Source organism: Aspergillus chevalieri, chromosome 6, assembly GCF_016861735.1.
Source record: "Aspergillus chevalieri M1 DNA, chromosome 6, nearly complete sequence".
Classification (NCBI taxonomy): domain Eukaryota; kingdom Fungi; phylum Ascomycota; class Eurotiomycetes; order Eurotiales; family Aspergillaceae; genus Aspergillus; species Aspergillus chevalieri.
Window position 1 is genome coordinate 1,481,348 of NC_057367.1, and position 24,030 is coordinate 1,505,377.

Here is a 24,030-nt window from a genome sequence, read left to right on the forward strand (position 1 = left end):
TATTGTACGGGGAAGTTGGAATCGGAGTGCAAGAACACTAGAGTCTGGTACGAAGAGTCGAGGTTCGGGGCTGTGTTCGGTGACATGTATTTTTGTATTCGGACCAAGAATATAGACAGGGATGTAAATCCTTCTGGATACGAGGTTTAATCGGCCCAGTACTTCAAGCAGTACAATCGACAAGTACTTTATGAACATCATTTGCATATAAATGTATGTCTATTCAGTGATAATACACAATATACACCTTTCCGCCATTGACTACTGTACAAGATTAATAACATCTACACCGAACACTACTAAGCCCATATCTACAGAGTGAAGGGAGGGCACTCGCTATCCTTGATGGAATAGTAAGCCACCATACCCTTGGACTGGTGCTCATTGCTGTGGCAGATGACCTGCCACGTTCCGGGGGCAGTGGCGTTCATGTACAATGTGGACATGGTGCCGGGAATGGCGCCTAGCGCTGTTAGTATGTAGAACATGGCTTCGGGGAGAAGGGGGCGTACTGATTGCGCTCATCCTGTTGCCGTTGTAAACGAAGCCGTTGCCGTGCATGTGGAAGCTGTGGGGGTCTTCTCCCTGGCCTTCATGTTGTTAACAGACGGTCTCTTCTAACCAAGACGGAAGAACGACTTACCATAGACATACCAGATGACCTCGTCATTGAGGCACATCTCAAACGTAGGCAGATTGTTCAGAATCATCCCATTAAGCGAGTAAAACGTCGGCGCATCATCATACTGCGTCGACGACAACAAATTCGTCATCTGCGGCTTCCAAGTCGACTCATTTCCATACTGCCGCAACTCCGAAAAGTGCTTCTCATAGTCCACAGTAACATTCTGTCCGGCGCGTTTCGCATTCTCCGCGGCAAAGAATGAAACTGACTCGTCAGTTCCTTCCAACAGAACAGGAAACTCCCGGTACCGCCTCCTAGTCTCGTTCATCTTGCCGCGCTGGTATGTCATCTGCGGTCCGATAAGGCCAGCGTTCATGTCCTCCTGCATGCTAACGTAGCTGTGGTATGCGTGCATGGTGGCGGGTTCATTGTCATTGGGGGCTGCGCTTTCGGGGACGACCCATTTGTACAGAACGCAGGCGCCCGGTGGGACGCCGTCGCCTGTGTAGGTTTCGTTGGTGAGTTCGTAGATCGAGCCTTCGTTTTCCTTCGAGTAGGCGAGGCCCATCGAGTGCATCGAGGCGTAGTGCGTCGCAAGATTATTCAGGAACAAGATCTCCACCATATCGCCGACTTCCGCGCGGATCGTCGGACCCTGGATACCCTGCCACGGCGGCTGGACGGTCTTCTCCGAGAAGGACGCATCGGTGTAGCCGCGGTAGACAGCCTTCTTCCATTTGGTGATGAGCGGGGTGCTCAGATAGTCGGCGATTTTGGCGCGGATGGAGGCCTTGATGGGCACGCCGAGCCAGTTGTCCCAGCCCGAGGGAGCATAATCCCATTCGGTTTCTTCGGCGGCGATGTAGTATGTCCGGACATTACCGCTGAAGTGGAAATCGACGGGAGTCTGGGAGGGCAATTGGCCATTTGGACGGGCCGTGCAGTGTGCTGCCGGTGCTAAACTTGCAGAAGGTGTTGCGACTGCAGACGATGATGGGTGGGGAATAGCCGAAACCAGTCCGGCTAGGAGAGAAGTGAGAAGAAGGGCCATTATATAGGAACAATAAATGAAAGGACAAGAATAAACCAAGCAGCACTATTCTAGAAACTTTGGAGTTCTCGGCATGAGAAGGATTGAGCACATTTTGACACTTGCCGGGTTTAAATACCCCTGGCAGGGTATGTGCCGTGTGTGGTGGGATGCTCGGCCCATCCTAATTTCTCCCGCATTGGATGGGATATGAGTGCAGAGCCCCCACGGGATTGGCTCAATTGTTTCTGTTTTGGCTGTATCGGTTTTTCCGCGGTGGTTATTGTAATGTGGATTTTGTTATTTGTCGATTCATGCTGTGTCGTGCCGATTGCCGAATAGTTCATGCCTTGAATAGCCTCCGCGACAAGCTTTCCTGGGCGTAGATCATCGGACGCTCGGTCCCTGATGGGTTGGAATGCGCGAACCGATGCCTCCGGGAGATGTACTCGACCTCAAAATAGGAAAACTTGCAGCGTGCACGTTGATCTTGATGCTTCGTTGATTGGCGGCTCTGGTGATATTCGGTCGGTCCCGAAGCATGATATCACGGCGAGGAACCGGAAAGATGATGAACCACGGATCGAAAATCACTTTGGCCGTTATTGTCGTTCTTCCGGTTTCAGAGAGACATCTTTGACTTAGGTAGATCTTCTGACATGGGATGCTGCTGCAAAGCCTTCCCAATAATCTTTGAGCAGTTAATAATTCCCAAGGAAGGGGTGGATATGATTCGCCACACGTATCGTCGTATCGACTGCCAACATTCCTGTTTTGAAATAGACGAAATGCCAAGGCCTAAGCTTGTTACTCGCATCCTTCGCATTAGATTGGGGAAATACTGATGCCTTCTCTGCAGCGTGCTAAGTGCTTGCGATATTGATGCATGGTATGGTTTCGAACTGACTCAATGTTTGGTACAATGCCTTATCAATCATACGTTAACAAAAAGGTCCCACGGAAAGGTCTCGCGAATTCCGCGCAGTGATTTTGAAAGGATAACATATAATCCTGAGTATTCTCGCGGTACAGGTTGCTGCCGCTCACCTCCTTCGCTTTCGTATTTGGGCGAGGCGAATTGATGATGATTCCACAGGGCCTGTGTCTAAAACATCGCAAAGTTCGTCGGACCGCCTTTGGGAGGCGTCAGTCAACGATTCTGAGCTCCTCCATACCGAAAATCATCACATTCGAGGTTGCTGGTACAACTGAAGATCAAGAACTTAGTGTATATCCTACTCAGCTGCTGCCATCAAAGATAAACCCCCCACACATACCCAGGAAGCACGGGCTTCGTTTAGTTATGTCTATGACAGTATACAGCCTTAAGGTCTTTGGAGGCCCTTCCTGCTCTAAAATACATGACCCCGAGTCTTGGTGGTGTCTTTTTCAAAAGACTGAGCTTCGTGTCCAATTTCTCTGGGCACTTTTGAAGGCACCAGGGTCCTTATTGGCTGTTCAAGGGTAAGAATATAGCATGTCACATATTTCACCCATATCCAGAATGTCTTCGACGACATCAATCAGGTGACTGGAGCGATTCCTGCTTGTCTCGTAGAGCAGACAATCTAAGCATATACATAATCAGCTAATGGAAGCCAACCGGATTCAGATCCACCAGCATGCCACTTCGATCCATGGATCCGACGTTGCATCAGCGGCGGATCCGACTCTATCAAGCTCTGCTGGAAATGACAGATAGTGATCGACTAAGCTAGGACTATCGCACTTGCCCGAGCAACACACTCTCATTCGAGACAGCATAGACAGTGGCAACTCGGAAAATATCTCTCATTGTCCTCCTACCAAGATCCCATGATCATCGACTTCTATTTTATCAACACCCACGTCCCTTTTACTTTCCCTGGCACTATTGTCTTATTGATAGATACCAGCTTAGCTGATCCACGGGTCCACCCACACCCGCCGCTGACATCAACGAAACGTTCGCCAGGGCGGTCTCGACGCATTGTGATGATAAAAACAATGGCGAGATTTTTTTTAGTGGTGGCTGGTTGGTCTTACATACATACACCTCGGGGCGAGGATGCATTCATCCATTTGTCTCTTCCAGTTATCGCAGTCGTTGAGCTTCTGCAAACTACAGCGGTGTTCTGCTGGAGGTGAGAACTGCGATGTGCCTGTTTTGTATCGGAAGGCACGGGTATTAGGTATGGCTCTAGTCCCTCGATGCTGACTACTCTTCTGGCAGATACTGACCTATGTAGAGTTAGGATAGATCTTGTCACCGGAAACAATATCGACCGAGGCTTCGAGCAATGTCCGACCGAGAAGGCAGCGCAGGCTCCCTCCTCACCTACCGCAGCCAGCCCAGCTCGGAGGGCAGCCCCCGCGGAGGCGACGACAACATCCCCCGCGAACAAGGGATGCCAAAACAAGAACTCCGCCAAGACGAAACACAACGACAACGACATCCAGAACCAGAACAAGGAGAACCATCATCACGTCCTACCCCTCCCAGCCCCAAACCAGAACAGCAGCGGACACGAACACCAAGTCCCCAATTTCAAGAATCATACTCCCCTATCCAAAGATCACCGCGTGGTCAGCGCGTCCGGTTTAAGTCTAATGCGGGATTCCAGCAGAATCCGCCGAGGAGTCCCTCGACTGAGGATGAACGCACGGAGGCCGAGAAGACGAAAAGGAACGAACAGCCACATCGACCGTCGACGCCGTTCGAGCATGGATCTACAGATATTGCTGATATCCCGCTGAGCCAGCGGACGACGGAGGCTGAGGAACCGCAGCAGAAAGAAAGTGTTGAGAAGAAAGCGGAGCATGAGATCGAAAGCGAGGCAGAGGAGGCTGAGCAAAGCTTCAAGGATCGCGCTAAGGCTACGTATGATGCGATGAAGAGGAAAACTCTCAAGTTCCTGGCTATGCTGGGACGCGAGGAGCATGGCGGTGATGATTTGAGTCCAGGAGTTTATCACGCTGACTGGGGTGGCGGGGGTGATGTCCCCGTGTCAGACGTCACGGATGATAAACATAAATCTCACGAGGAGAAAAAGAAACAGCATGCAAACGTGAATTCCGAAGCGCATCGACTCGTCCGAGAACTCAACCAGGACCAATCCGCGCATCGCCGCAACGCCCGCGGAAAGCCCTATCCACACCAAGGCTCAGAAATACAAGATACAGGATCAGGAATTGAGTCGGGCCTTCGCTACCGCTCCGGTGGCGGCGGCGTCCTCTCCCAACTAATGAAGCTCAACAACCCCCAACAAGACGGCGGAAGACCGGCAGGGAGGTCATCAAGCGAAGCATCAACGCCAGTAGCCTCCGGCACAACGACACCCCGCAAAGACCGACCAAAATGGTACAAAAAGCAACAAAACCTCTCCACAACAACTTTAGGGTCACAGGCAAGAAGCGGAGCCAGCACACCAGTCGGCAGCGAGTCTCTCTCCGCAGCCTCGAAACGCCAATCCAAACAACCAGACCACAAAAGACTAGAAGACGAGATCCGTGTCACAATCCACATTGCCGAGATCATCGCCCGCCAGAGATACATCATGCAGCTCTGCAGGGCACTCATGAAATTCGGCGCTCCGACACACCGTCTTGAAGAATACATGCAAATGACAGCGAAAGTCCTCGAAGTAGATAGCCAGTACCTATACCTACCGGGGTGCATGATAATGTCCTTCGACGATCCGTCGACGCGGACAACCGAGGTAAAACTCGTCCGTGTAGCACAGGGCATCGATCTAGGCCAACTAGCAAACACACACGCGGTGTACAAAAACGTCGTCCATGACATCTACGGCGTTGAAGAGGCAATACAGGAACTAGAAGAAATCATGAAAAAGAAACCCCGCTTCAACAAATACATCGTCGTCTTCGTCTACGGCCTCGCAACAGCGTCAGTCGGCCCCTTTGCCTTCCAAGCCAGACCAATCGATATGCCCATCATCTTTTTCAACGGCTGTCTCCTAGCAGTCATGCAGCACGTCATCGCTCCCCGTTCAGTCCTCTACTCCAACGTCTTCGAAGTAACAGGTTCGGTACTTACATCCTTCCTCGCTCGCGCCTTCGGGTCCATCCGCCACAACTCCGAATTCCTCTTCTGCTTCTCCGCCATCTCACAATCCTCCATCGCACTCATCCTCCCGGGTTTCCTCGTCCTCTGCTCCTCCCTAGAACTTCAATCGCACCAAATCGCCGCCGGCTCCATCCGCATGGTCTACGCAATTATCTACTCCCTCTTCCTGGGCTATGGTATAACAGTCGGCACAACAATCTACGGGCTAATCGACCCCGCTGCGACATCTGAGACCCAATGCTCGAAAACAGGAGCCTTCAAGAACCCCTACGTCCAGCGATTCCCGTTCGTCGCGCTCATGGTCGTCTGGATGGTCATTATAAATCAGGGGCGGTTTAAGCAGATTCCCCCGATGCTGGTTATCGCGGTGGCCGGGTACGTGACGAATTACTTCTGCACAGAAACCCTCGGGTCAAATAGCCAGGTTGCAAATACAGTCGGTGCGTTTACAATAGGCGTCTGCGGAAATCTATACTCGCGTCTCTGGCACGGACACGCAGCAACAGCCATTCTGCCTGGCATATTCGTGTTAGTCCCGAGTGGTCTTGCGGCGACGGGGAGTTTGATCTCTGGCGTGCGTTCTGCGGATCAGATACGGTCGAGCGTGGGGCAGAAGGGGGGAGGTGGCACTGGAGGGTCGGGGGATACGAGTGTGACGAACTTGGGGTTTGGGATGATTCAGGTTGCGATTGGGATTACGATTGGGTTGTTTTTAGCGGCATTGATTGTTTATCCATATGGGAAGAGGAGGAGTGGGTTGTTTAGTTTCTAGTCTCCCGCTGGGGGTACGTAGTTTGAGTGATTTGGTGTATAGAGTAGACGTGATAGAAGATATATTAGATTTTGCGATGCTATATGCAATGATATTAGTGTAATGTTGTGCACTGCACTTATCTACCAACTGTACTATATCAGATCGACGGCACAGCGTCGTAGTTTATGAACGAGACCCAGTTTGTTCCCGCCAAACCGCATATCCAAGTAGTTCAAGCAAATACCGCTCGCGGTACGAGAAGACCTTTCTCCCAACGGCCTTTAAGAATCCCCTTGCCCGTTCCAGTAGTAACTCCGCAAGCTCAGCGTCCGGTTCGTTCGAGGAACCGTATCCCTGGACAAAGTGCTTTGGCGAAAGCGTTATCTGGCCTTGTGGGTCGACTGAGGGTGCGTCTCCGACCAACATGGCGATAACCGATTGGTCCTCTTGCAAGAGCCATTCACAGAATGACTCGAACATGTGGTTTTGCGCGATGAAGGAGACCGAGGACTCGAGAGAGTCGAGGTTTACCACGGTTCTGGGTAGGGTCGTAGGTGACGACTGGGCGAGGGCGTCGTGAACGGCGGAGACGTAGGACAGATCGGCCAGCAAAGGAGGCAAGGTACCAGTGATGACGTGGTCGATTTTCAGAGTCGACGACGACGAGGAGATTATAGGCCTGTCGTAACCAAGCTTGTAGCGCCAGTAGTAATTGCAGAGGATGAGAGAGATGATGCACGGTATCAGAACGACGTATCCCCACCACCGCGTTGCAGTAACCATTGACGCTGCGCCAGCGACCAGGCCATTTACAGCGTTCATAATGGCATGCCATTGAAACCGACGAAAGCGCTTCCGCAGTCGTTGCTTCTGTTGAAGGGTAAGCGTGTAACTGCTCGTATCGTCGCACCGCTGGCACGCCCTGTCGTGAAGCTGAAACCGCCATACCAGAACCCCCGACCATATAGCATTGAACAGTCCAAAAACTGCAGCCATAGAATTACCCACGTATCCCGAAAGCAGATTACTTGCCATGAAGACCCGTGGATTGGCCCCGAAAATGGCCATGATCGTACCCACGCCGACCATCAACGCACCCAGGCCCATCAACACATCCATAACTATCCGATCGACCATCTCAGTACCCAACTCTCTTATCCCCACACCCAACCGACTATCCAAGACCTGTATAAGCTCCCCATCCTTTTCCTCCGGAGACGTCGATAGTCTTTCCCGCAGAGCAACCAAATCCTCCCTCTCCGCCCGTAGTAACCGCACATTCTGATAACTCAGGTAGAAATCCCGCACCGCGAAGAAGGTCATGCTCAGCGCGATCGGACCCCCGATGGCCATGAGTATCATCGCATGTTTCGGAACAGGGATCTGGTTCCAGACGTTGGCAGCGAAATCACCCGCGTTGGCGAGCTCGAGGTATCCGACACCGGCGAGAAGGCTGTTTTTAATTTGTTGTTGGCGGACGAGACGGTACGGTTTGTTTCTCTTGATATATTTCTTCTTGTGTGATCGGACGAGCGAAACGTGGTGGTCGGGAGGGACATGGCTGGAAAAGTAGTCGGTCGGGGTCGGAAAGGAGAGGGACGAGTGCCAGGTGAGGTCGCTTTCGGCACGGATAAACTTGGGGATGACAGGAGGGGCTTCGAGGGAGGATAATTCGGATGCCATTATGGCATGGCGATGTTTGAGTGCAGAGATGTAAGAGGAACGAAAGAAGAGAGGAGAGGAAGGAAAAGGGAGAAAGAAAAGAGAACACCTCAGGAATGCGGCCATTCCTAAACGGGTAATGATGAAGATGTCGTGGGGCTCTTGGCGCGCCTTATAGGGCTGAAGATCGCCGGATTGATTTCTACCGCTATTCTCCTTTCCGAATTCCGATCAGGCTGCTCTATTTTACAAAAATATATTTAGTCTCTCTCAAATGCCTCCGTGTCTCCCGGTATAACCGGTCCCGGTCCTAGAACAACCGGCCCAACTTCGGGTGATTCACCCAGGGGGTCGTGACGAGGCTACGCCGATTAGTCTTCCACGTAGCATGAGAGTAATGTGAGAGTACTTACTGGCTCAGGAGTCAGAGCAAAGGCCGTGCTCAAGACAGCAAGAAGCGTGAAAGCCGCAATTTTCATGTTGATCGTTGTTGCCTGATGGCGTGCAGGTTGGGCAGACTTGTGGAGTAAAGTGTGCGTGTATGCCAGGAGATACCTCGCTGTTTTATACTGCTCAAAAACACGATGCGCACGGTACTCCCATGCTGACCGTCATGTGACATATCAACATTCAGATCCTCCGGTATGTAATAAGTCAGGATATCCCTTACATAGAATTCACGATATAAGGGATACAGTTTATCTGTACGGAGTAGGCGTTGCTATTATAAACAAAACACGGACTACGACACTTCTTATATATCAAGAGGGCATAGCAACTAAAAGAAGACAACCAAAGTAGCCTATGGGTCTACCTATCCCTAACACTACCAGTCATCATTGTCAGAGCCCTGATCGCTATGGACGTCTGCTGCTCCTTCATGTTCTTCATCATTGATCAGATCTTCATTGCCTTTGGTCCCGGCCCCGGAAATCACCGCGATGCGATGCAAGTTCCATTGGAGTTTGTCCACATCCCAGTTGAGTAAGGGATGCAACACCCATCATCTGTGGTCATGCTGATTCTATGGCCTGATGTGATCATTTGCCAGATTATGCAGTCCCAGAGTTGGATGTTGACGAATGGGGTCGCTGTGGCCTGTGTTGAATTCTGGCATCTCTGTGATGGGCACGCCATTGCTGGCTTCCTGCTCCCCAAGCCAGTGAAACTCAAGGACAAGGTCCATTCCATCATCACGCTGTGATGACACATCCCTTGGGCAAACATCGCCTGGCTCTAGTACCTATGGACATGGGGGGGGGAGGAAAATTTGATCATCAGTGTGCTCAGTACCCTCCCCACCGAGGACGGCTGCCTATGAAAAATCGCGAGTCAAAGTCCGGTTCCAGACACCGCGGCAGTCCGCTGGATGCCACTGCGTCAGTTGATATTTTGGAGATGCAGTGCCATTAACGGTGAATTACTTGTCCTCCATATGAAGGAATTGGCGGACGTTGTGTCTCAACGTGCCATGCTGTTATAAATCCTGAGTCTGTTGCCGGGAGCAACAGCTCCCACAGAAATACTTGGCATCTCTGCCAGAGGCACACGCTTGTTTTTGCTTAGCCAATAAAGTTCAACTTCTAGCTCATAAGGGCAATGTTGACGAGCTTGGAAGCATTTTGTCAAAATATCGATGGACTCATGGTGCTAAGCACGTCATGTTATCTGTCCGAATTTGATACGTCCATAGCTTTCCATATGTAATTGTAACGTTTGTAGATGAGGATCACTCCGATGGGAGGTCTCCATTTGGGCGCGACTTGTAGAGCGTCGGTGACTCCTGCATTATCCTCGTCATCGCTGAGATCCTCGTTTGTCTTGAGTTCCAGCGCCAAATATCGCGGCAATGTGGTCTGGGCTTTATCGAAGCTAGGAAGTCCCAATAGGATAAAGGTTGGTAGTCATGGTGCTACAATTACGTATGACTTGACGAAACCAATTTCGACATCTGAAATTCCGCAATTGGACATTGTGGAGTGAGTTGTCTGCGCGGATGCGGAGCCTCTCGCCCGTCCACCGGCCTCGATATTTTCGGGACAAGAAGCGCGGGAGACTGGGAACAGGCCCTTGCTCTTCTCTCGTCCTCTGCAGGGATAAGGTTCCAGGGATCGGTCAGTTGTTGGGGGCGGGCGAGCAACTGGTGTTCCTCTGTGACGAATTGCCTCCGAGCAGCATCTATCTCGTCCTCAGAGGATGAGAACTTAAAATCAGCGTCATCCCTACTATCCTCAGAAATGACCGTGGCCAGGCGCGGCATCCTCATCATTGTCATGGTGGGCTTCGTCCGCCTTCTGGTCGCCCTCGACATCGCTGCCACTCGTTGCAAATCTATTGCATTTCGAATATTTGGCATTATGGGAGTGAGTACTCCACCAGGTCATAGGTGGTGAAGGTGACTGTGTCGCCGGATCACACCATTGCATTTGTCATTTTGTTGTAGGTGAGATGAAGTTGACTGCCAGAGTGGACATCTTGCCAGGCCAACACTGTGCCTAGTCTGAATAACCGCCCACCAAACAAATCACACGTTCGGTTCCGTCTTTGATACCTATATGGGCCTGGCGATTAGGTCATTGCCAAAGTATCTGTGGACAGAACGTGATACACATAATTTTGCGTGATGTATCACCATTCCCGGGCTCTCCAGCCACTATACGACAATAATGCTGGTAGACGTATATGTGTATATATATGTGAGGGAGGGCGTCAATGCATAACTTTATGTATATGCATAAAAATTGTATAAGGAACTAATGACGTCGTCGCGGGTTTGCCGGGGTACAATGAGAGACCTGGGCTTCTACCCTGGAGTAGTCCGGGAAGCTACAATTGGAAGGGGAGCCACTGTGCCTGGTGTGGGTGCAATATCCCGAGAGACCGCTGCTTTCTACATAGTAGAGGATGGCTTCCCAATCGGGTAATTAGAGCCACCGGTTACCTTGAGAGCTGCACGACTATGGTAATATCACACTCATTCATTCAAGACCTACTTAAATATTATATGATTCCTTGGGCTCTTGTTCCTTTTGTCCCAAAAATTTTTCTCTCTTTTTCATCTTCATTGACTTCTGCATTCGACTAGCTTTTGTCTACAAATATGGCCCCGTCAGAGATCGTGAATGAAGCGCCTCTTGCTGCTCCCCATGGCCATACCCTCAAAAAAAAGGCACATAGAACCTTAATAAAGCCGCTGCTACCCAATCCTTCTCTGCAAGCGACGGCAGACCAGACACTTAAGCAAGTGGAGGCGCCCGTGTTTGCTCCCCAGGAAGGAGAAGTGCTGCTTCAAATCAAGGCAACTGGTATCTGTGGGTAGGTCGACAGACCGGGGAAGCAAAGGGCGGAAATCACGTTTTTTTTTTTTTTTTTCTTGGTTTTTTGGCTAACTGAAGCTTGCCTGCAACAGGTCCGATATTCATTTCTGGAAGACGGGACGCATCGGATCCCTCGTATTCGAAGGCGATTGTATACTAGGCCATGAAGCAGCGGGTGTTGTGCTGGGGTGTGGCTCAGGAGTGACAAATATCAAGCCTGGTACGTTACGGCAGTACTTTTATTAGCAAGATTGCACTGCTGTGCTGACACCTACGGATAGGTGACAGGGTAGCTGTCGAACCAGGTGTTCCCTGTGGAAACTGCTTTCTTTGTCGCGATGGTCGCTACAATCTCTGCGATTATGTGCAGTTTGCTGGAGTCTACCCTTATGATGGAACTATGCAGCGGTACAAGATCCATCCGGCAAAATGGGTCCACAAGTATGTTGCTCCACCATTGGAATTCAAGTAGCAAAACATTGACATGGCTTTCCTTTCCCTCCCTTCAGGCTTCCAGATAACGTCAGCTACGCTGAAGGTGCCATGCTAGAGCCCCTTTCTGTCGCAATGCATGGTATTCGTACCGCTGAACTCACTCTCGGACGCGGTGTGGTCGTCTGTGGTGCAGGACCTATTGGATTGATAACATTGGCCGCAGCCCGTGCGTCAGGCGCTCATCCCGTTGTGGTAACAGACCTCGAGCCGCGCCGACTTGCATTTGCGAAGGAGTTCGTGCCCAGCTGCATAACATACCAGGTCGATCCGTCGTTAGATGCACAAGGAAACGCCGCCAGAATTCGAGATCTATTTGGTGAAGAGGAATATTACGCGCCTGAGACGGTGTTGGAATGCACCGGGGTCGAGAGCAGCGTATGTACCGCCGCGTATACTGCTCGGAGGGGGGGATCAGTTGTGGTCATCGGAGTGGGCAAAGCGATTATGAACAACCTGCCGTTCATGCACATGTCATTGGCAGAGGTGAGTTTGCTTATCAGCCACAGTCGTCAGGGGAAATATCTTCTAACGCTGTATCAACAGATCAATTTAAAATTCATTAACCGGTACCATGACACATGGGCCCCAGGAATTGCATGCTTGAGTGGAGGGATTTTAGACTTGAGAAAACTAGTATCACATGTGTTCCCACTGGAGAGGGCTGTGGATGCACTCCATTTCTGTTCAGACACTCGTAATGGCAGTATCAAGGTGTTGGTTGTGGACGAAACGGAGGCGACATTGTAGGGCGGTGTATTATTAGACGAGTGAAGAATTACGCTAGCATCCAAGAAATCTGTTCTCCAATGCTCATTGATAGCAAGCTTGAAATTTCCTAAGCTATATTGAAGGCAGTGTATACGAAGTTATTGGATCCGGGGAAATGATTACTAATGAAGCGGGGAAACCTCATTTCCCAATCAAGCAATTTTGACGGTTGGACTTACCGGATATTTTCTGACCGAATGAAGCACCGTCGGTACACTGACTTGTCTGTTACCTTACAATTTGATTTCTGGATATTCGTAAGCGAAATTGCTGTTAATCGCAATGAGAGCCACTAGATGCAGGACGGGATGTCTGCCATGTCGAACACGGCGGCGCAAGTGTGAGTGACTATCTGACTGTTAGAAGCAGGGGAAGCAACACTGACCCTTCCCTGACAGGTGATGAAGCAAAGCCGCACTGCCAAAATTGCATTGGCAAGAACTTGGACTGTCAGTATGGCCTCCAAGTGAGCTTTCTGCCAAAGAATATGCATACAGTGGCCGCGGAAGAGCTACCTGCGCCTTCGCCTGCGCCTGCACCTATGACCGATGGAAAACATAACAAGTTCCACGTGAGACTTGCGTTATACACTTAATAGCTGCTCAGTGATGTTAATTGTCCTTGGCTAGTTTGTCAATGAGAATCCACGCATGGGTAGCGATGCACCGGCGGACTCACCGCCCTCTATAGCAATCATGTCGGCTGATTCTTCTGTGGATGACATGCTGCCGGTGAGGAATGGTATTGGCGTTACAACTAAAGCGCAACGTGGGCTGGATTTGGATGGCAATGATGGCAATGATGACATATCTCGAGGGACCCCAACCTCTGCTGCCCCATGGAGTGACGACAATCAGGAATCTGAAAGGCATCTCCAGCCTGCTGCGGTTGGCCTGAGGAGTGGAGATTCTCCATTTAGTGACCAAGACGAGTTTGCCATTCACGGCCTACTCACTTTGGGAACAAGCGATATTCGGCATGAGGTTTCAACGACCATCTCTCCGCCTGGAATCCATTCCAGTACTACACTAACGACATCATTCCGACATCCGCTTGGGATCAGAAATCGTGCAGCCTCAGGGACAAATTTAAGTAATCCGAATGGGAGGAATACGACTCCTGCATCTAGGGCCTTTTCCCCCACGCTCGCTGATACCGATATTGTGCCTACAGACTCTGGGCTTGAGCTTTTGCGCCACTATCGCTATAACGTGGCTCCCTGGGTACGCATGACTCTTGATACAACCATAAACCCTGCCAGCCTCTCATCTAACGGTGAACTCTTCTTCAAAGCTTGATATCTGTGATTTGAGTCAACCATTCGGGACTACTGTCCCCCAGATGGCAATGGGATCGGACTGCATCCACTCGGCAATAATGAGACTTTCAGTCGCATGCGTCATTAGACGAGCTAAAGATGTGCCTACTATCCCAGCTAATAATGCTGCAAATCAACCCTGTTTATATTCGACTTCAACGGAGGAAGCCCTGTACTTGGTGCTCGAGGAAGTACGATCTTTTGTCACGAATGTTTCGGAGACTTGGAAGCATACTGACAGGGGCGACCTGACTCTTTTCCATTCTCTTGCCAAACACGCCTTTGACGGCAATATCAACTCGACGATCTATTGGATGTTTTTACGCTTAGGTTTGCTCCTGCTCGCAATAAAGAAGTCAATTCTAGATAGCTTATTGCTGACATAACAGTAGACTTAGGCATCGCATTAGCCAGCAGTACCCCCATCACGGTTCCACTTCCTATGGAGGCAATTCCCTGTCTGTCTGTCCTTTCTCGTTCAGAGAACACATACGATAGAGTTTGCAATTATACGCATACTATCCTCTGGTTATGTGGGAAAGCTCTGGCACTGTATCATTTGGATACCATCCCGCAACCGTCGTCGGCCTCGCACGATCCAGTTAAAGACTGGCTGCAGACATTTGAAGAAGTTGCTCATTGGTACCAGTTGCAGCCACAGGAGTTTCGGCCAGTGGTGGAAATTGATAAAGATGATGCTAATTTCAACCCCGATGGCGAATTTCCAATGTTACTGTTTACCAATGGGGCGGCATCATTGTGTAATCAGATTTATCATACGGCAATGCTGATATTACTCCAGTGCAAACCGCGTACTATCCTTCTGGGCAAACTCCACTCCCTGGCTCTGTCACCCTTGTGGCACGCACAACGTATCTGCGGTATTGCCATCAACAATGATCGCCGTGAGTGTTGGGATCCTTGTCTTCTTGCATCATTTCTTGTCGCAGCAAGGCACATGACGCATGAATATCAACAGAGAGAAATTCTCCAAGCATACTATCGCATCCATAACATTACAGGCTGGGATATTGGTGAATACTTGACCCAACTGCGGGAATATTGGACGTTCTTGGAAGGCAATTGAATGTATACAATGATTGTCCTCGCTCAGACGGCATTTGTTTCCCCTTCGGCTACGTTGGGAAATGGACCACCCATGTCCGGTTTTCGACTAGGGCTGTAACCCCACGCCAGTTCCAAGTCACGGATGCGCCAGCATGTCCCCCACCCCGTCTCAGCTTCGATGTCTTGAATTAGTTGGATTATTCGTTCGTGCTCCGACGAATGGCTGAAAAGCCTTCCCGCAATCCACAGTGGTTGGATGGCATTGTTCAAACACCCATGATGCGAATTGACCAGCGAGATGCCGACAATATGCCGTGCGTGCCATAATAGAGACAGATTCGACGTTCGCGGCAGGTGGATACTCTTTGGCATCGTTTCAAGCAACAAGATGCACGCCGTGTGGTATAGCTGGTTTGAGGAAATGGCAGCCCAGTGAATGAAGAGGATATGTGGGAAAGGCTTGTGGTCAACAATCTGAATCGGCAGCAGCTCAGCAGGCCGTTCAGCAAGCCATTTTTGCAAATCACTCCACAGTGTAATCCACCGGGACGAGAATTGCTCTGGAGTACACCCGTTTTTCTCGCCCAATTCAACAAATTTCGTGCGATCGGAGATGAGTTCAGTCACTTTAACCGACAGATACACTGCGTAATTGGCGTGCATGTCGGGTGATTGGTCATTGTGAAACAACTGATATGCATCCTCGTATTGCTTGCCTGAGGGCAACCACTTGGAAGGATCCAAAAGTGTGGTTTGGGTGCCATCTGAGATTAAAGCTCCGCAAAGATCTGAGATAGTCAGACAGTCAGACAGCCAGACCATCGATATTCGTATTTCTGGAACAAGCAATTGCAATAGCGGTCAAGCTACTCACCCATCCGAGCATAGCACCAGAACACGGCCCGTAACAGTCCATTGCTAAATCCATGGATTCTGAATGCATCGAACAAAGCTGCACACCCTTCGAGATGGCGCCGCCAGTCCTGGGCCCGCGCGGACATCATTTCCAAGCAGCAAAGAAGTACACAAGCCGCGACGATTCGTGGGTCGCGCACCTGAAGGACCGGGCTCAGCAGCGTGATGGCTTCTTGGTATAGCTCGAGACTGTCCACCAGATCCCAGATGCCCTGTTTGCGCTCCATTTGTCGAGCAGAGATAGCTAGGATAGCGTAGGAGAGCGCAGGGAAAGTCTGCGCCAGCGCAGGGAGCTGGTGGCGGAAAGTGCACTGCGAATCGAACATATCGAGCTAAGTAAACGTCAATGTCAATTTGAACTATCCCCTACAAATAATTATACAAGCAAGCTACGCACTCACCCATGGTGCGACCTCGGCTACGTAGTTCTTCAGATATTCAATCCGCCTGCAGGAACGAAGCGACTCTCGGTATACGCGGTGAGGCTGCGATGAAGAGGACGCTGTATCCCCCGCTCTATCAAGGTTGAGAGCATCTGGACTTGTCGCCCCCGTTGGTATAGCGGAATGGGCTAGCGAGAAAAGTATGCAGCGCAATTCTTCCTGCGAGGCAAGAAACCCGGGATCCGGCGAGAAGCCGTCTGCGTGCCAGCCGCCGGCCGCCGGGGAGTGAAGAGGATCTGCGGGCGGCAGGAACGGCGGCTGCGACTGCAGGTCAAGCCAGGGTGGCCGGTCATCATTCGAGGGAAGTGATCTATGTGGGTTCGTCATGCGCCGTCTTTTCCGGGGGGTCTCAAGGGGAATCCCGGCATGTTCTGTAGCTAGTAGTTCTTGCTCGTCTGAGGCGTTCATGTCTGCCGTACTATCAAAAAAAAAAAAAAAAAAAAAAAAAAAAAAGAAGAAGAAGAAGAAAAACGGGAGTTGCGAAGCGGGAAAAATGGCACTGTGGAGCGGTCCAGTCTTTAGCCGGACAGCAGCGGAATATCAGGAAGCTGTTGAGCCCTGAACGAAGCCGGACAAGGACCGAATCTCCACAGAGGATATCGGGTTTAGCGTTGTGCGGAGGCGGAGCCGGGGAAAGTGCGGAGCTAAAAGCCCGGGGAAATTTGTGGCTCAAACTGCCAGATTCGGACAGGAGGCATTGCCTATTGCTCCATCTTAGATCTACATCCCGGGGAACAAATCGTCCGATGTCTCGTGTGTTACGGCTGTGGATGGCTGGTTGACCCGGGCATAGTCCAGTCATATAAAGAATGCATTGCTTTTGCTTTGCTTTGTTTTGTCGTCGGAGTATGTTCCGGGCATAAGCCACCTACATTCGACAACAAAATAAGAAAACAAAAAATGCCAAAGTTCAATGTCTTTGGGACTGGAGTGTCCCTTCAAGTGGCCATTTGGATAGCCTGTTCGATGGCATTCATGCTTTTTGGTAAGCCGTTGACCTGACTTTTTTGTTGCCCGTTATGACTGACCGAATCCAGGCTATGACCAAGGCGTCTTCTCTGGAATTATAGAAAACGATAACTTCCTCCGTACAATGGGTCATCCGAACGACAGTCTGACGGGTATCATCGTCTCAATTTATAATCTGGGGTGCTTTGCCGGGTGTGTTGTGAACTTCATGACAGGGGATATACTAGGACGGCGACGCAGCATGTGGTTTGCAATGACTTGGGTTATTGTGAGTTTACTAGGCCTGTGATAGAGTATTCTAATTAACTAGCGCTGCAGATTGGTGCTACCCTGCAGTGCTCGGCGTATACAGTCCCACACATGATGGTTGGCCGATTTGTGACGGGGATTGGAACTGGGATCGAAACGTCAACGGTGCCCATGTATCAGGCGGAGCTGTCTGAGGCTAGTAAGCGAGGCAAACTGCTGTGCAGCGAGCCCATGCTTGTGGCTGTGGGAATTGTGATCAGGTATAATGCGTTGCGGATGCTTTTCAAAGATATACTAATACTGGCTTGCAGTTACTTCTTTGATTATGGGATGAGCTTTGTTGGAGGGCCGATCGCGTGGCGACTGCCAGTTGCATGCCAGATGATATTTGCATTTGTAAGTTCTTAATTTTGGATAGGTTATGACGCCGTGTCTAACAGTTTGAAGATTGTCATTGCACTTGTTTTCGGTCTTCCTGAATCACCGCGATTTTACTACAATGTGGGACGACATGAGGAGGCCCTGCAGATCCTCAGCGATGTCCATGGTTTGCCAAAAGACGACCCACAGATTCAAGCTGAGCAGGCAGAGATCTTTGAGGCAATGTCTATGGAGTCAATGAATGGAGAATTTAAGTGGAGGTAAGTTGGATAGTGCGCTACCAAGCTTGATACATGGCTGACCCGCATAGGCATATTTTCAAGCGCGACAAAATGTCGACTGGTTACAGAATGTAGGTGTGTCTAAATATACACCTACTAGTTGACTAATTCTTGACCAGTCTCCTTGCCTACGGAATGCAGTTTATGAACCAAATGGGAGGGATTAACCTTGTCGTGTACGCACCAATCGATTACCACTTTGAGCATACCACTAATAAACTATGTAGATACTATATCCCAACCGTCCTCAACTCCAACGTTGGCCTCAGCAAGAACCTCTCATAGGTTATTGGAGGATGTGTCCAGATCATGTTTGCTGTTGGCAGTGCGGTTCCTACCGTTTTTGCGGACCGGGTTGGGCGACGCCGGCCAATGATATGGGGTGTGCTTGGAATGGGCCTATGTATGATGATGGTGGCAATCCTGCTCAGCTTCAAGGGCCAGCCCAATGAGCACTCCACAGCATCAGCAGCAGTTGCCTTCTTCTTTCTATATATGCTGATAGATGGGGCATCTGTCAACTGTATTCCGTGGTGCTATGTGCCGGAGATCTTGCCACTACATGCACGATCCAAGGGAACAGCAATTGGAGTATCGTCTAACTGGATCTGGGTATGCTCCATATACAAGCACTATCTGTATAACATATCTTGTTTTGCTAATTTTAGACTTTTAGAACTTCTTTGTTGTTATGATCACCCCTGTCATCATCAACCGCCTGCAATGGAAGGCATATTTGATCTTCATGTGCACTAACTTTGTCTTTGCACCGCTTGTCTACTTCTTTTGTCCTGAGACAGCTAAAATGACGCTTGAGGAGATCGATTTCCTGTTTACTAACCCGGATAAGGGGCCGGTGGAACTGTCCAAGGAGCTGGCAAAGGAGAGGAAGAAGCATAGTCATGTTAGCATTGTGGCGGACACGGGGCTTACGAAGCATATGAGCGTGCTGGGAGAGGCAGGCCAGGATAAAATTGACACCAAGGAGGAGCATATCGAGAATAATTAAGTAATGAAGGTCATGGATATGATCATCATAAGCGTGTTGTATACTATAGATTGATGCTCTCATTAATAAAGCACCTCCTTAAATAGCTTGTGTGAAAGTGGCCTCCGAAGACACAGACGTAGAAGCAATTGCAAATTGTAGACCCCTAGTCACATGCCTCGTCACCAATCTTGATCCCATAAATCAGGTCAAAAAGGTCCGCGCATTCCAGGTGTCATTGAAATTGGGCGTACCAGTGCGCAGAATTCAGCTCTTATAGATACACGTACATGAATTCCACTTCTCTGATTGAGCAGTAATTTAGATCACGAGCTAAAGTACATAAACACGTGGTATCGTCTTGACAAACTTAATATTGTTAGAATACGATGGGTGGAAACGGCGGCGTTAAGTTGCGGCATCACCTCCAAAGACGCGGACGTCTTCCTCCCTCTGTCCCTGCTGCTGTCGCGGTTCGAGCGCAATGCACTCGCTGGGTGAGACTTCGCTAGGGCCCTTCCAGTAACGCGCCTGGCCGGGCTCCGGAGCTAATCCAGGGACAGCTTGCGTGATGCGCGCTTCGATGGGCTGATGATTTTGGTCAGGGAATATTCTCGTCGTCTGAACGAAAGTAACCAATGTAAGGTTCATGCTTCTGGCCATCGTGCGACCCATTCGAAGAATCGGTATAATGAAAGTCTGAAGCAGCAATCTGTCCACCCGGTGTGGATCTCTCATCGTCCTCGTCCTCACGTCCTCCCACGACCCACATCGCAGCCAGCTGCTGAAGATGAAACTGATGTAACTTCAGTTCCATTGAAGGAAGTAACCGGTTTACAGGGTCATCTGTCGTGAATGTATGCGGTACTAGGTCGAAGATCAAAGATGATCTACCTCAACGCCAACGGAGACTTACTCGTTGCTTCTGGCCCTCATTGCGCCTCTTGTAGCCTCTTTTGTCATTTTCTTCCTTTTCTTGCTTTGATTTTTTGTCCCACTGTCATCAGAATCGACATTGTCGATGAATGAATCGGTGGCAGGAAGAGGTGGTGGACGACGGATCGGTCAAATTGGGAAAGCATAGGTTTGCATAACTTTATGTGTGCATAAATGTATGAAAGCAGGGGCATAGCTGCATAAAATGCACAGCGGCACACCCCGGTATAACTTCGGAATGCATAAAACTGCATAAATCACATTACCGCAACATTGCTCGGATTTCGCTACCTTTGAGGCAGCAAGTCATATCCGCGATATAAAATGACAATGCCTTTGTTGGTTGAAGACGTGCTTTGGCAACATATAGCCATACAGGATAGCCTGCCATATACCCCATACGTGGACATGGTTTGGCGATGGGCCGCGCTGAATATGTATGCATCAAGCGAATATACTACGTGCAATATTATCCGAATGTCAACCCGCTGCCAATCGCTTCGCGATATGTGATTACTTCTACAAGGTTTTACTGTCAGTCAATTATGTACCCTGCTTTTGTCCGAATATGATCTGTCACTTTGACAATTACCTCTGCAGATGCGTAACGTGGACCGGGAGAGTGCATTCGGAGACTTTAAAAAAAAACGAGCGGACAGGTACCTCATTGACCATGTATGGATGATCAGAAAGAGGAAGTCTTACTCGTTGCTTAAAATATTACTTCTGTAGAGATACAAGTATGGCGACACAAATACAATTCGGGAAAAGATAGAGTGTGATTAAACATCATATTGGAATATAATAGCGCTCTATGCAAAAAACAAAACATTACACGGGGGTATATCCTTCTCTTCTATTCGCGAGATCATTTATATACAGCGACCGTCGAGAGATCGTCGACGCCCAACACTGACACCGGCGCGCTCCCCAAGCCAGACGACTATCGGGGGACATGTTGCTCTATTTGACAGCGATGATGAGATTGGCATAGCGTCATCTCATTTACAGGACCTTAGCGTCAACACCGACGGTAGCCTTGATGGCATCGAGAATGTTGGCATCAGCGTCAACACCAAGGTCGATGATCGAGCGCTTGAGCACATGAGCGCCGAGGTCAACGTCAGTGTTCACAACGTTGGCAACGTTAGCCTGGGCATCAGCGCCGAGGTCGACGAGGCCGCGCTTAAGGACCTCAGCGTCGACACCGACGGCAGCCTTGATCTGGTCGAGGATGTTGGCGTCAACGTCAGCACCGATGTCGACGAGGGAACGCTTGAAAAGGCTGGCGTCAGCGTCAACGTTGGTGTTCACGATGTTGAGGACATTGGCCTTGGCGTCAGCGCCGAGGTCGACGAGGTCACGCTTAAGGACCTCAGCGTCGACACCGACGGCGGCCTTGATCTGGTCGAGGATGTTGGCGTCGACATCAGCATCAAGGTCGATGAGGGAGCGCTTGAGGACGCTGGCATCAACACCGACGGCAGCCTTGATCTGGTCGAGGATGTTGGCATCGACATCAGCGCCAACCTCAATGAGGGAACGCTTGAGGACGTGGGCGTCAACGTCAGCATCAGCCTTGACGGCGTTGGCAACGTTGGCTTTAGCAGCGACATCAGCGTCGATGAGGCCACGCTTGAGGACCTTGACATCAGCACCGACGGCGGCCTTGATCTGGTCAAGGATGTTGGCGTCGGCATCGACACCGAGGTCGATCAGAGAGCGCTTGAGGACGTGGGCACCGACATCAGCATCGGCCTTGATGGCGTTGGCAACGTTGGCCTTGGCGTCAACATCAGCGTCAACGAGACCGCGCTTGAGGACGCTGGCATCGACGTCGGCGTCGGCCTTGACAGCGTTGGCGACGTTAGCCTTAGCATCAACACCGAGGTCGACCAGAGAGCGCTTCTCGGTGGTGAGCTTCTTCAGGGTAGCCTCAACGTTCTCGAGCTCTGCGATATTTGTTAGTTATCATTCCATCCATCTCCCAATCGTAGTTCGTGATGAACGGTGTACATACGAGAAACGAGCTTGGCGACATCGGTCTGAGAACCGGAGCCGGAAAGAAGGCCCTTGACATCACCAGCGACCTGGTGGACCTCAGCGAGGGCAGCGTTGACGTTGGGGATAGCAGCACCGGTCACGGCGGTGACGACGGCGGCCATGGCAGCAATTCCAGCGAACTTCATTTTGATAGTTGGATTGGAAGGGTATAAAAGATTAGAAAAGGTAGTAACCGTAAAAAGTTGGATTAGCTAGAAGCTTAGAAAAAGAGTGAATCACTGCGAAAGGCAGAGTGGGTTTGAAGAAAGAACGACTGGAATGAAAGACTGGCTGACTGGTGTGAAGAAAAAGAAGGAAGAGAAGAGCATCTCGAGGCTGGTTTATATACTTGAAGGCGCACGCTCTTTCCCCCTCCCTCCTCGTTCTCGCATTCACATCTCGTGCCGGATTGAAGTGCAGATCACGAAGGTCGGGAGATTGAACAAAGAATCGACTAGTCGGCGAGTCGGTAATAGATAATAATAGTAAGCCGTTAATATCAACGGACATAGAAAACCGGGATCCCGATGGAGAACGCGGCGGGCCTAGTGTGTATCGGGTTATCCACTTACACTGCTTAGCGAAGCACTAGATCGGCGGATGCCATGGTCCGGAAATATGGAGCCAATTACGGCGCCGCTGCCGGCCCAATGGCACCTGCTAGCGGTTTTGGATTTATTGCACGTTGATGCACTATTGAATTTTCCAAGACATACTGGTGACAGAGTACGAAGAACTACCCGGAGCTACTCCTATCATGACGACCTCATGCTTTCTATTCATCCGGCCTCTCCGCCTCACAATTCCTAATGCATATGTGAGCCTCCAATCGGAACGTTAAAAATAGCAATCACTCTCGGTGGGTTCCCATCTCCGCCACCTCCGCCAGTGTGGATGCTACAGACGGGAACTCCCTGGGTCCGGAGTGCTTGCTATACAGAGTATCCATAATAATAATGCTTCGGCTGCGGAACTAGCGGAATTAGAAAAGGGGGGGAAGGAACCAGAATCCGGTTAAGGCTGTCCGTTATGGATGCCAACCGGTTGGGAACAGAGGCCATTTGAAGAATTCCTCCGCGCCAACTACTTTTTCCATAGTACGGGGCACGGTGCATTTAATGACAGGAATATAGACTAGGAAATATTGACTACGGACTGCGCCGTACAGAGCATTAATACGCGTGCAGAAAATGATGGATTAATTCTGCTAACTTCTGCCAAGCTGGACATTGCTTCTTCATGGCGGATATGTAAGAGTAGCCTCGTGGGTCAGCTCGGTTTATGTTTTGTCCAGTTATCCGCAAGCTTCTCCGGAAAAGGAAGGGATCGGGGTAGTAGTAAACCAGAATGGCATAAACCTTGTTGCGTATTCGATAAGAGCCGTATTGATTCAGGCAAATTACCCGAGGATGCCGCGACGCCAACATGGTGCGATATGAGTCTATGTATGGGGTAGTTTTTCAAAGAACCATCATCAATAATTCAATATCGAGAACGCTATGTAATTTCATAATAAGCCGGATAGAGCAGCGAACACTCATAGAACAATATTCTAAGTTCATTAGATCGCCAGATCTGATTTTAGTCCTTGATTATCAATACTTGGATCGACGGCCTTAGTGAACTCTGGCGTTTCTGTCATTGTCACAGGTTCATTCTTCGGTGTTTTCCCAAGCAAATGGAACAGTCATAGTAAATAGTAGCCGAATCGTGGTTCGTTTT

General features: G+C 50.0%; 12 protein-coding genes across 12 annotated transcripts; 5 read left to right on the forward strand and 7 right to left on the reverse strand.

The window, feature by feature from the left end:
* Positions 1 to 311: 311 nt before the first annotated feature.
* Positions 312 to 1,676, reverse strand: ACHE_60521A (uncharacterized protein; the record flags this gene model as incomplete). The annotated part of the gene is made up of 3 exons (XM_043281704.1): positions 312 to 463; positions 513 to 590; positions 644 to 1,676. 3 exons carry the CDS (start codon positions 1,674 to 1,676, stop codon positions 312 to 314), a joined length of 1,263 nt encoding a protein of 420 aa, XP_043139157.1.
* A 2,258-nt stretch (positions 1,677 to 3,934) lies between these two features.
* Positions 3,935 to 6,493, forward strand: ACHE_60522S (threonine/serine exporter family protein; the record flags this gene model as incomplete). Its single annotated transcript, XM_043281705.1, has 1 exon — positions 3,935 to 6,493. One exon carries the CDS (start codon positions 3,935 to 3,937, stop codon positions 6,491 to 6,493), a length of 2,559 nt encoding a protein of 852 aa, XP_043139158.1.
* Positions 6,494 to 6,658: 165 nt separating this feature from the next.
* Positions 6,659 to 8,158, reverse strand: ACHE_60523A (uncharacterized protein; the record flags this gene model as incomplete). Its single annotated transcript, XM_043281706.1, has 1 exon — positions 6,659 to 8,158. One exon carries the CDS (start codon positions 8,156 to 8,158, stop codon positions 6,659 to 6,661), a length of 1,500 nt encoding a protein of 499 aa, XP_043139159.1.
* A 239-nt stretch (positions 8,159 to 8,397) lies between these two features.
* ACHE_60524A (uncharacterized protein) lies at positions 8,398 to 8,616 on the reverse strand (the record flags this gene model as incomplete). The annotated part of the gene is made up of 2 exons (XM_043281707.1): positions 8,398 to 8,499; positions 8,551 to 8,616. 2 exons carry the CDS (start codon positions 8,614 to 8,616, stop codon positions 8,398 to 8,400), a joined length of 168 nt encoding a protein of 55 aa, XP_043139160.1.
* Positions 8,617 to 10,055: 1,439 nt separating this feature from the next.
* On the reverse strand, positions 10,056 to 10,412 carry ACHE_60525A (uncharacterized protein; the record flags this gene model as incomplete). Its single annotated transcript, XM_043281709.1, has 1 exon — positions 10,056 to 10,412. The coding sequence occupies one exon, from the start codon at positions 10,410 to 10,412 to the stop codon at positions 10,056 to 10,058; it is 357 nt and encodes a 118-aa protein (XP_043139161.1).
* An 825-nt stretch (positions 10,413 to 11,237) lies between these two features.
* ACHE_60526S (NAD(P)-dependent alcohol dehydrogenase) lies at positions 11,238 to 12,696 on the forward strand (the record flags this gene model as incomplete). Its single annotated transcript, XM_043281710.1, has 5 exons — positions 11,238 to 11,452; positions 11,547 to 11,674; positions 11,736 to 11,895; positions 11,964 to 12,432; positions 12,493 to 12,696. 5 exons carry the CDS (start codon positions 11,238 to 11,240, stop codon positions 12,694 to 12,696), a joined length of 1,176 nt encoding a protein of 391 aa, XP_043139162.1.
* Positions 12,697 to 13,204: 508 nt separating this feature from the next.
* Positions 13,205 to 15,122, forward strand: ACHE_60527S (uncharacterized protein; the record flags this gene model as incomplete). The annotated part of the gene is made up of 4 exons (XM_043281711.1): positions 13,205 to 13,288; positions 13,347 to 13,940; positions 14,011 to 14,365; positions 14,428 to 15,122. The coding sequence occupies 4 exons, from the start codon at positions 13,205 to 13,207 to the stop codon at positions 15,120 to 15,122; spliced, it is 1,728 nt and encodes a 575-aa protein (XP_043139163.1).
* A 23-nt stretch (positions 15,123 to 15,145) lies between these two features.
* Positions 15,146 to 16,869, reverse strand: ACHE_60528A (uncharacterized protein; the record flags this gene model as incomplete). Its single annotated transcript, XM_043281712.1, has 3 exons — positions 15,146 to 15,891; positions 15,978 to 16,350; positions 16,420 to 16,869. 3 exons carry the CDS (start codon positions 16,867 to 16,869, stop codon positions 15,146 to 15,148), a joined length of 1,569 nt encoding a protein of 522 aa, XP_043139164.1.
* A 492-nt stretch (positions 16,870 to 17,361) lies between these two features.
* On the forward strand, positions 17,362 to 18,626 carry ACHE_60529S (uncharacterized protein; the record flags this gene model as incomplete). Its single annotated transcript, XM_043281713.1, has 8 exons — positions 17,362 to 17,446; positions 17,499 to 17,698; positions 17,749 to 17,939; positions 17,991 to 18,075; positions 18,127 to 18,320; positions 18,371 to 18,412; positions 18,461 to 18,517; positions 18,569 to 18,626. The coding sequence occupies 8 exons, from the start codon at positions 17,362 to 17,364 to the stop codon at positions 18,624 to 18,626; spliced, it is 912 nt and encodes a 303-aa protein (XP_043139165.1).
* Positions 18,627 to 18,650: 24 nt separating this feature from the next.
* On the forward strand, positions 18,651 to 19,350 carry ACHE_60530S (uncharacterized protein; the record flags this gene model as incomplete). The annotated part of the gene is made up of 2 exons (XM_043281714.1): positions 18,651 to 18,953; positions 19,018 to 19,350. 2 exons carry the CDS (start codon positions 18,651 to 18,653, stop codon positions 19,348 to 19,350), a joined length of 636 nt encoding a protein of 211 aa, XP_043139166.1.
* Positions 19,351 to 19,737: 387 nt separating this feature from the next.
* Positions 19,738 to 19,992, reverse strand: ACHE_60531A (uncharacterized protein; the record flags this gene model as incomplete). Its single annotated transcript, XM_043281715.1, has 1 exon — positions 19,738 to 19,992. One exon carries the CDS (start codon positions 19,990 to 19,992, stop codon positions 19,738 to 19,740), a length of 255 nt encoding a protein of 84 aa, XP_043139167.1.
* A 1,278-nt stretch (positions 19,993 to 21,270) lies between these two features.
* Positions 21,271 to 22,454, reverse strand: ACHE_60532A (uncharacterized protein; the record flags this gene model as incomplete). Its single annotated transcript, XM_043281716.1, has 2 exons — positions 21,271 to 22,217; positions 22,286 to 22,454. The coding sequence occupies 2 exons, from the start codon at positions 22,452 to 22,454 to the stop codon at positions 21,271 to 21,273; spliced, it is 1,116 nt and encodes a 371-aa protein (XP_043139168.1).
* Positions 22,455 to 24,030: the final 1,576 nt, after the last annotated feature.